The 11402-nt window shown below is 38.6% G+C and overlaps 1 protein-coding gene across 1 annotated transcript in view; it reads left to right on the forward strand.

Moving 5' to 3' along the window:
• Positions 1 to 556: 556 nt before the first annotated feature.
• LOC149277040 (E3 ubiquitin-protein ligase RNF213-like) overlaps positions 557 to 11402 on the forward strand; it is a 36569-nt gene continuing 25723 nt past the window's right edge. The window contains exons 1-15 of the mRNA XM_089503163.1: positions 557 to 622; positions 1327 to 1470; positions 2039 to 2140; positions 2625 to 2747; positions 2957 to 3137; positions 3612 to 3800; positions 4269 to 4406; positions 5541 to 6121; positions 6246 to 6411; positions 7605 to 7822; positions 7980 to 8120; positions 8370 to 8534; positions 9244 to 10405; positions 10856 to 11049; positions 11227 to 11382. Of these exons, the coding sequence (XP_089359289.1) occupies positions 557 to 622; positions 1327 to 1470; positions 2039 to 2140; positions 2625 to 2747; positions 2957 to 3137; positions 3612 to 3800; positions 4269 to 4406; positions 5541 to 6121; positions 6246 to 6411; positions 7605 to 7822; positions 7980 to 8120; positions 8370 to 8534; positions 9244 to 10405; positions 10856 to 11049; positions 11227 to 11382 (3726 nt within the window). The remainder of the gene's footprint in view (positions 623 to 1326; positions 1471 to 2038; positions 2141 to 2624; positions 2748 to 2956; positions 3138 to 3611; positions 3801 to 4268; positions 4407 to 5540; positions 6122 to 6245; positions 6412 to 7604; positions 7823 to 7979; positions 8121 to 8369; positions 8535 to 9243; positions 10406 to 10855; positions 11050 to 11226; positions 11383 to 11402) is intronic.

Below are 11402 nucleotides of genomic sequence, written 5' to 3' on the forward strand. Positions count from 1 at the left end.
TCTTAAGTGATTCCATTCCTCTAAACTTTTTGACCAATTTGTTGTGCTAGATATATGTTATTTGTACACATAAGCTGGTTATATCAGGGCTGGATTTATACTGCAGGTTCCTCTAGGCACAAAAGCCAAAGCTGTTTAAGGTACTTTGTCTATAGAACAAAGAATCTAGCCCTGTATCTCTCTGACTTTTCGGGTGCGGAACTTTATATGGTGGAGGTAGAGTTGTGTTCCAGTAAAAGAGTGGAGCAGATATCGTAATTACAGACTCCGACATTCTAGGGGTAATCGGCAAATTACACTCAATCCAGGATAGGCTAACGATATCATTCATACTTCTGTCTCAATGGCTGGATAATCGCTTTTGAATGGACAAGCAGAACTCCCTTCCTTATATGCCTTGCAATCTTTAACATATACCTAATTTTATTTTCTGTTACTGACACTTTTTTGTCTTTTCAACATCATTTGAACGACCATCAGCACAGATTCCCTTTTGCTGTGCTGTGATGCAAGTCTTCACCTTCACAGTATTGTGTGTGCAAACCCACGATTCAATATGTGTGAGCTGCCAGTCTTGACGGCAGAGATCATCCTAAGCCTCATAGGATCTGCGGTTCAACAGGTAACAGTCCAAGCTTGGTATGCTGTCTGGTGGCTTTTCAGCAATTCCCACTAATTTTAGGGATAACGGGAAGAAACTCTTATGTGCGGAGGATGGAGGTGCTGACACTATTCACATAGACGTTATCTTGAAGTTAGTCCTCACTGATTTAATTGGGGGAAGAACTATAAATCATGAGTATCTTAAATGTAGTTGCTACACAGTCCCCACGTGTTAAGCAAATCATTGAAATGCAACATTTCGATAAGCTGGAGAAAAAAATGTGAGGACAAAATGTCAGAGGCTTGGATGTAATGCAATTAAGTTTTACTTCACTGAGAGAGTGATGGATAAACGGAACAGCCTCCCAGCAAATGTGGTAGAGGGTAACACAGTAAAATATTTTTAACATGCATGAGATAGGCATATGGCTATCCTGATTCTAAGACCAAGGGCTGAAGGATTAAAGTCCTTACAGCAGGAAAAAAACTGGCAGACTAGATGGGCCAAATGGGTCTGATCTATTGGCAAATTCTATGTCAATGATTTTCAAAGAGGCTTACCAAAGTGTGGGTTAGCAATGGACCCCAGCATCTTAGTGAACTACCCAAGAATTTTTTTTTCTCCAGGACAATACAGGCTTTAGTGAATATAAACCTATGTCTGGTATACGATTCCACATTGTATCCCAAAATTCCAGAATTTGTATTTTTTTTTCCTTTTAGGAAGCAAGTAACGAGCAGCAGCCAAAATCTGAGCTTCAAGAAATACAAAACGTTTTCAGAGAGACTGTACGGTTAACTATAAACTGGTTACAAGAAAAGTACTCATTTAACTCATATTTAAAGCTAGATTCTACAGAGTTAAAGGTAAATGATATTTTTTGTTGTCACAATCATTTGCTGATATTAGACCTGATGTTGTACTTAGTAGCTTCTCTCTAATATTGTTTTTTTTTATTATTAGAGAGACACTCCATCTATCATATGCACTTTAATGCATATGATAGCTGAGTAATTGTCTCTCCAGCAACATGACACTCAATGTCCGGCGTGTAGAGGCCATTATTTGTTGTTTTTTATAGCACCATCATATCCTACAGCGCCGCACAATGGGTAACCTTGAACCATCTCAATTTCTCCTAATTACTCCCAATCTGTCTCTGCTTTGTACTTCTATGTAATCTTACTTAAGAGTTATGTGAGAACTAATAGAGATGGTAGCTTTAGGGGGTTCTAAGCATAGTTACGACCATTAGAGCTTAACATGCATGTGTGAATATGTTGCTTCCGTGATGGGGATGGTTGCTCAATGCATTAGCATTACAGTAGCAATCTGTATATTTAAATATATGTTACAGGCATCTTTTATACATATACTATGTTGTAGACTATGTACCATGGTGACATACCTATGAATTTGTTGTTTTATTTCTAGTCCTGGAATTGTTTTCTGTGTGCTGGTGAAAACGCTGGAGAAGATATCAATGCAAAATGGAAAGAACATCTTCTCTCCGAGTTGCGAATGAAAATTAAACAGGTAACTCCTTAATAAAGTCTAAACATATATTTTATTTGGCTGAGCTAGCCAAGAAGCTGGGAGCAAGGAAAGAGGGCCCTGGTTTTGCAAGCTTACGACCTATTAGCTGGTTGGGGTGGGGGATGAGACAGAAGGTAAAGGATCCCTAGGGTTAGGATGATTTGGTTTTAGCGAAGGTCACAAGGTGAAGTCCGCGACCTGGTGATCTTGAAGGTTGGGGGAACAGATGGTTCTCCAAAATGCAGGTTGTGTGTTAAGATAGATTGTAAGCTTTTCTGAACAGGTAGGTTTTAGTCAGCGAGAGAGAGGTAGAGAATTCTGGGGGGGAAAGAAGCAACACGGATGAGGAGAGAAGCAAGTCATGGACAGAGCAAAGAGGGAGGATGTGGAGACGACAGCAGATATATACGCGGTGTAGTGCTGTTAAGAGGTTTTCTTTGCTATGTCATAAGTTAATACAGTAATGGTATCTTGTGTTTTACAGGCAGAGGCAATTGATCAGATTAAGATGTACTGCGACAAGAAAACAATTTTTGAAAAATACCATGTGTCTATAGGCAAATGTATTGAGAATTGTGCCATTGAAGCTGTGCACGACGCATGCCAGGTAAACACCTCCAAGGGGGCAACATTATGCTTCCCGTTATGTATTTTTATAAAGAATATTAGATTTTAACATATGTGCTGCCAGTCCAACTGAGGGATTGAAGCTGATTTGTGTATAATGTGGTAGAACAGGTTGGGTGGCTGGTATCATTCTGCCATTTTTTTTCCTCTTTCAACCTTATATTAGAAATGTTTTGTTTGTATTTTTAGACCCAAAGAAATATCTTGAGCCAACTGAAAATTGGCAATTTAAGAAACTCTGGCCATTTGGTCTCTGCTATTATTAAAACTTCTTGGCCGAAGCGTGACGATGGAAATCCAATTAGAGACTATGAGGTTCTGCAGCACTTAATGCAATGGACTGATGCAGAATTTATATTCAAACTGTATGGTAAGGTTTGCCCACACTTTGTTTACCAGAATTATTTGAAAAGAAATAAAGATACTATTTAGATTAATTCTAATTCCCTGCATGAAGGATTCCGAATAAGATATAGTTAAACATATTGGTGGGGCTGACAAGGCTAGCTGAGCATAGGTGCGGGGCTAGCCACAAACAGTCTTAAGTAGTTGGGAGTTGTAGAAGAGGTTGGTGGGTCCTGGCAAAACACTGCCCCTTTGGGGGATCAGGGCTTTACCTGGAGACTGTGGGTCAAACCTGGAGAGTTCCCAGGTATGCAAATAACTTCCCAAAATACCCACAATAACATTAGAAAATGTGGAAGCAGATAAATGAAACATCCTTTTATATTACTGTACAGCTTTACTCTATGGCTAACATATAATTTATTGTGTGCAGTATTACTTGTCTATATTATCTTCTGCTTCAGAGTTTATAATCTAGTAATAATTATTTCTCTTACAGAGACTAACCCTAACAGTGAAATGCCTGAAGACATTAAAGAACTGGTAATGCGATCAAATGCAGTCATTCTAGATGCTACACATGGAGTAATGAATGGAAGTATACAGCTGGAACGTCTGGAATGCATCTTGGAGAACAAGAAGCAGTTCTCAAACATATGTAGATTAGGTAAATCATTGAAATTTAAACGTGACAGCTTACTTGGTCCTTGGCCCCGTCTTATATTCAGGATAGTATTATCGGTTAACCATTACAACAGTTACAGATAAGAACCATTGGGCCAATCTAGTCTGATTCCCACAAAATACTATAGGATGCCAACGTATCTTTGCATCAATTAAATATATCATCGATACTTCATGTTCCTTAATCCCTACTAAATTCTTAAGGTGATTTTTTTTTTTTCTGAATACAATGTAACATGGGTGTTCGAGAACTCAAAGGATGATTCTTTAGGTGCAACAGTTGAGAAACGGTTCATGCTTCATAACAATATGTAGTCCACAGACTAAGAAGTGACCTCGAGATTCTTAAAGGTTTATGTGACTAAATCTTAACTCAATGAATACTAGACAACATAAAGATTTTTTTTTTTGGGATAAAATGCAACATTCATTTGTCTGTTAATCTGTAAACTATTTTATTTAGTAACTGAAGTAAAAGAAAAATTTCCAATATTCCTCTTGGAAAAAGTGTTACAATGGAGACAGCAGGAAATGCAGTCTTTGAAAGAAGAACATGATTGTGTGGACAGTTTGCTGAAGATGTGCCAGACCATCCGAGAGTCCATAAATGGTATGGAAATCCATATATCTATAGAATTACACGTTTAAAGGGTTTTCAAGCAGTTTCTGTAAAAGTTAAATGCAACGTGTTTTTATTTCTGCTCCACTTAGGAGGCTAACCGTTTCATGATTATCTATCATGTTAAGCAAATAGATATTTAATTTTATTATTTTCTTTGAAGGTTTAATCATATTAACCACCACAGAGACAATGAAGATGATTTTACAGTTGCTATTGTGTTCCAAACACTCAGCCATTAACCAAAGTATTAAACATGAGACAACATTTTACATGAGTAAAGAAAAAGGGTTCAAGCTTTCAAAAATATGACAAATCACGTTTCCAATGTGACTAGTTTATCAGAATAGGTATTATTATTATCTTTTATTTATATAGTGCCAACAATTTACGCAGCGCTTAATACAATACATATATTCAAGGGGTATGACAAGACGAGAATTGAGAGAGTAAGACAAACCGATACATTATGTGGAGAGGCCCAGCTTGCAAGTTTACAATCTTGAGGGAATGGGGTGACAAACATAAGGCCCAGAGAAAGGTTGAGAGGTAGTGTGGTGGTTGTATCAATGACAAGGAAGTTCTAGCAGCTAAGGTGTAATGCTTCTCTGAAGAAGTGGGTTTTGAGATGTTTGTTGAATGATGGGAGGGAGGGTGAATGCTGAAGGTTCAGGAGAAGTAGATTCCAGAGATATGGGGCAGGTAGAACATCTTAACACATATTACCTAAATGGCTGATTGTTCCTCATGAATTGCAAGCTAAAACAGGATTTAAACATTTTGTATTGCATATGGTTCTACATGATGTCATCAGTGACAGTCCCGTCAGTTTAAATAAGCTCTTGAGCCAGTATTGTTACCAGTTTGTTTGCTTTTTGTATTAGACAAGTGAAGAATACGAGCTCTTCAGTTTAGAAAAATATTTTTATAGCTTGTTATTTTTATTATTATTAAATATGTCTATTTAGTACTGTGAGACCACCAGAACATATTAAATCCTAAACTACTGCAGAGATGTGTCATCTGCATATAGCAGTAATACAAAGTCACGGCTATGATTTGTAAGATACATTACTTTAGTGAATAAAAAGAAATTCTGACATGCGATGTTCCTTTTCTTTGTAGTTGATCTTTCAGAGATTGAGGAAAGGCACTCAGAAAATTTGCTACCGCAAAAACTGAATGAATTGGTGTCTGTAAAGACTTATGACCCTGAAGCCCATCCAAGCAATGCTGTTTCATATTATAATCTCAGTGAAAACGTGATGACTATGGCTCAAAAACTTCACACTCTAAGAAAAAGTTGTATTTTCGCTACATGTTGGGAAAGTGAAGCTTGTTGTGTTGAAGATTCAGATGACTTTGAATGGGCCATTGATGATTTAGTGACCACATTGTTCACTCCCTGTTTTGACCTATATAAACAGATTTATGAAGACCTCAAATCCGGCCTGGTGACATTTGATGTTGTGGACACTTTTTTGAAGGATTTTAAGAACAATGACAGTGAATTGCGTGCTGAATTCCGCATCATGCAACGTTTACGCACAGAGGATAATGGTCAATGGATTGATGAGCGCCTAACTCAAATACAACAGTACCATCAACTTCATGTTGGCTTTGATTCAGCCAAGATTGTAACTGACCTGAAAAATTGCTTACACCTTTCTGGAGATTTCAGTACCCTGGACACATTGCTGCACTTTGTAAGTAAATATTGTTATATAAGTCAGTTGTTGTTCAGGTTGAAGCTGATGTTCAGACTAACATGTTCACTTGGTACGATGAGGAGTATTAGAAACATTGCTTACCATGATATCTACGCTGCAGGCTGATGACTTTGAGAACTACAAGCAGAAACCTTTGTCTTGTATCAATGATGAAATCATGAAGACAAAAAAACTTCTGTCGGAGATAACAGAGCAACGAGCCAGATGTCTTAAAGAAGTGATACTGAGAAAAGACTTTTTCTTTTGGGTGAAAGAAGGATTGGAAGGTGAATTAATGCTATGTCTCTTTCTGCCAAACATTCCATCTCTTTGTTTCCTCACTTGTCTTTTATACCAACGTCTTATTTTCCTTATAGTCGTGTCTTATTTTTACTAGATGTTGTCCCTTTTCATATTTATTAATGTCTTTCTTCATAGTTACCTCATTCATTCCCTCTTTATACCCTTCATAACAACATTTGTTTTCTCAAATTACTTTGTATTTTCTTCTTTTACTTTCCTCTTTCTATGCATCATGTAGAACAGGGCTTGACAAATTTGTTGTGAATCTAGGCGCCAACTAAAAAAGTTAGGAGCCAGGATTTTTTTTTAAACTAACAGTTGGTTAGGAGTGATCTGATCATCATCAGCCCACTTACTAAACTCACAGCATTTGACCTGGAAGCACCCTGGACTTTCAGGTCAGTGCTGTTTTTTTTTTTTTTTGTTTGTTTTTTTGTTTTTTTTTTTTTGTAAAAAAAAATTTATATATATATTTTTTTTTTACGCTTTCAATGCTGATGTTCCATTGGAGCACAGCATTGACTGATATTTAGTCCCCACAAGCTTGTGGGGACAAATGTTAACCCCTGCAATGCCACGAATGTGTTATACACAATTGTGGAATTGAAGGGGTTAACACTGCCCTGTCGCTCTCATGGAGCGATCAGGCAGCAGGGGGATGTTGTGTCAGGTCCCCACACTTGTGTGGGGACCCAATCAACACTGAACCCCCTTTCCTGAAGCTGCCTGTGGCAGCTGAAAACGCTATTGCAGGTTTTCCTGCAATCGCGGTTTCAGCCTACAGGATCACTCCATGGGAGTGATCTCGGGGGCGGGCTCTGAGTGGCTGTGCTGTCTGCCCAGACTCCTGGGCAGACAGCAGCAGCAGCGCCCCCGCGTGGTGACGCGGGGGCATTTTTTTTGTGAATGTAAGAGGCTGACAAACTCCTAGGCGCCAGGACAAAATTCTGAGTTGGCATAGCGACCTGGCGCCTGGGATTTGTCCAGCCCTTATGTAGAATGATCCACCTCCACATCACTAGATGATTTAGTGTATTTGTATGGCAACGTGCTGTTTATCTGCAGCTATTTGGCTGCTGTAAGATGCTTGGAAGTATACAGAAAATCAGTTTTTATATATATAAAAAAATGAGCCGTCTTCGTGAACTTGAAGTGATTTTGCACTTTTACTGTTTAGATATCAATGAACTGAAGGTGTTTGTTGACTTGGCCTCCATTTCTGCTGGTGAGAATGACATGGATGTAGACCGCGTGGCCTGTTTCCATGACACGGTTCTGGGGTATTCTTCACTACTCTTCGAGCTGAAAACAGACTTTGGATTTGATAAATTAATGGGATGCTTTAATAAACTCTGGAATGCATTAGAAAATGACAAAAATCTTCCAAATAAATTGGTAAGTCTAGGGGAAAAATGCTCTCAATATATTTAATCAAATGAGAACAAAGGGAAATGGCAATTAGAATAAAGTGATCAACTGCACAGACGTCTAGACACATTTGAATAATAGATCTGTCGCTGTTATAATATATGGTTGTTGATTTCTTTATTAGAGGGATTCTGCTCGTCATATAGAGTGGCTTAAAACTGTCAAAGAGAGTCATGGGTCTGTGGAATTGTCATCTTTGTCCTTGGCAACAACAATTAACAAAAAAGGCATCTACATCATTCAAGCACCCAAAGGAAACAGAAAGGTGATTTGTGTGATTTCTGTACATCTGTAGAAGTTTATAATGTTTATTTTAGATATGTATAAAGCAACCTATCATTAAACTATTCAAGCCCAATCTAGATTTCCCATATCAGAACTGCAGCAGGTCCTGTTTAAGTAAATCCTTCTATAAAATAAGACATTTTATAACTGTTACTATCAATAAATCACATATTGGTCAATGCATAAAGAAAAACAGTTGTTTTTTATTCATTTTTGATGTCTCTGGCAGATTACTGCAGACAGTGTCCTTAGTTTGACACTTCCAGACGGTAATGAAGATGGTGAGGAAGTGCGGACCTATAATCTAGAAGAGCTCAAGGAGCTTCTGAACAAACTCATGCTTATGTCTGGGAAGGGGGAGCAGGGCAATGTTGAAGTTGAAAAGTTTTCAGAGGTAACAAATGTCATGTTAATATAAGTAATTGTAACTTGGAAATTAATATATGTCTAGATATAGTATACCATAATATTACAAAAGCAGTATTTGAAAGGGGTGATGAGGGGGTCACTGTATTCTTCTAATATACACAGATGGGCAAGCTTTACTCTGATCTCTGACAGCTGGGGAAGGTCTGCGCGATGGACGCAGACAACCCCCGCTGCTAACCGCACCTCCTCCCGGCTGCAGCGGAAGTTGTCTACGCGAATCGGGTAGAGCTCTACACGCTGCCTGGACTAAGCACCGGGGACTCAGAAGTACCGGCAAGTTGGGGGGGGGACAGGAGGATCCTGGGTCTTAGTCTCATAGTCAGACCTAGTTGAGGTCTGATTATAAGACGACCCCGATTATAAGACAAGGGGTATTTTTCAGAGCATTTGCTGTGTATATATGTGTGTATGTGTGTGTATATATATATATATATATATATATATATATATATATGTGTGTGTGTGTGTTATTTATCTGTATCCCTATTATATCGTATATGTGGATGTGAAATCAAGTTGGAAAAGATCTCTCCAGAGGGGTGTCCCAGGAAAATCTTCAGGCAGTTTTGAAACACAGCATTCCACAAAAGTTTAGGAATTAATAGGTTCTTCTGTACAATACAATGAACATTGTTTGCATGTTTTGGGTTTTGATTCTTTCTTCTGTTGCACAGATTTTTTCCAATGTACAAAGGCTTGCCAGTTCGTTCATTGATCTTTACCTGGCTGGAAATATGTTGTTCAGGACTTGGGAAGCATCAATCTACTGCTCTGATGACATGAAAGATGGAATTAGAATGAAGTTCAATGTCGGTGATATTGGTGAACTGGAAGCTCTGGGATCACTTACTGAACTGCTTCCAAGTGTGTGCAAAACTATTGAAAACTTCTTGGAAGAGTGGATAGCATTTATGAACAAAGAGCGATCCCAGCTTTACTACTTAAACTATTACACCGCAGAGCAACTGGTTTACCTGTGCCAACAGTTTCAGAGGAGAGATATACAGGAAGAGGCTCTTGTAATGTTATCCTTTATCAAGCATGAGTGCACAAAAGTAAACATTGTTAAAGCCTTATATTACCCAAAGACCAGTTCTTCAGACCCCTCGGTTGGTTTTGGCTCTCCAGATAAGATGGGATTTATGTCAAAATTAAAGAAATGTACAAATGTGATGGAGAAGCTGGGGGCTGTCTGGGAGTTTTCCATGAATTATATGAGCTCTTTATTCCCTGAATGTCTTGATATTGACAGACTTGGCTGCTGCTTGGCAGCTTTGGCAGATGCTGAGGAGACACCAGTGATGCGTGATCTTCATCCCAGTCTGCAGCAAGGTTGTCCTAATTTGGTCCTTTGTCACAGATCAGAAATTTTGTCTACCACTATTGCCACATACATGCATAGTTCAACACAACCACTGCCATCATACGATGAAGTTCTCCTCTGCACACCACAGACTACATTTGAAGAAGTGGCTTTATTTTTGAGGAGATGTCTCACCCCTGGCTGTAAGGGTAGAAAAATCTATAGCTTGCTGTTTGCAGATGAACTCAGCTATGAAACCGCATACAAGTCGGAACAGCTGTTTCAACAGTTACAATCACAAGGAATGGAAAAGTATAACCTTGTGATTCTGTGCAACAGTGACAAGGAGCACTGCTACATCCCTTCTGTCTTCAGCAAATACAAAGTACACCTGATTCCTCAGAGACCCCTATCTGAAATACAGGGTTATTTAGCAAACCACTTTGCAGTCGGTAAAGATATCATCTCAGCAGCTTCCTGTTTTAAGAATGGGATGAGTGTTGGTATAGTGGCATCCGAACGAGCAGGAGTTGGTGAGTGCAAGTAGCACAGACCTAGTGTTTGCATAACATTGGACAGATTTGGATATTATATTTGACAAACACATGTTTTACCTGAAATAGCTATCCAACAAACATGACTTTATATAACATGATTCATGTCACACATGGTACTAATCATTATTGTTATTCAGACCTCTATGCATTTGGAAATTAGTACACAACATTAACCATGCCTGGGAAATCCTAGCTGATTGCCATGTCTGTGTCTCCCGGGTAGCCATTGATATGAAGGTGGGAGTGTTAGTGTTTGGTCCCTGTCCATTCTCCACTCGGTTTTCATTTGGGGCAAGCTAGTACCTTTTTATGAATAAATAATCTATAATTACAACTGGTACTTGCTGTTGAATCGTTTTTAATGACTGAATGTATTGAGAACAGAGTCTAACATGATTACCATAGGATAGACTTACTCTATTTCAGGTAAGTCTCTATACGTAAAGAGATTGCACAAAGCACTGGAGGACAAATTTCCAAGCAAGAAACCGATTCATAAAATTATTCGACTGATCAAGCCAAAGGTTGATGAAAACAAGGTGCTTCAAACACTTCTTCCTTTTCTAAGACGCGAGCACAAAGCCAGACCTATTATATTTCACATTGATATTACATCTTCCGTAAGTATATTTTTTAGTAGATTCGTTATTTTTTCTACTGTCATTTCTTCCACCCGCTCACTCTTTTCTTGTCTCCACTTTAATGTTCTATCTCTCGCTCTCCTTCCTCTCATTTTCTTCTCTTACCACATGCTAGAATATAACTTCATTGTCCACGTTTGCTTGTTTTCTTCTAAGGTGAATAGTGGAATTTCAGAATTTCTCTTCAAGCTTTTGGTTCTGCAGTACCTGATGGATTCGGAAGGACGAATATGGAAATGCCGTCCCTGCCAATTATACATCGTTGAGATCCTGGAATGCCCTGGTTCTTTGTATCAGAAGCAACCAGTATCTGTAAGTATTAATAATAAAAA

This window comes from Sceloporus occidentalis, unplaced genomic scaffold (genome assembly GCF_023333645.1).
Source record: "Sceloporus occidentalis isolate IW3139 unplaced genomic scaffold, rSceOcc1.0.p SCAF_221, whole genome shotgun sequence".
Classification (NCBI taxonomy): domain Eukaryota; kingdom Metazoa; phylum Chordata; class Lepidosauria; order Squamata; family Phrynosomatidae; genus Sceloporus; species Sceloporus occidentalis.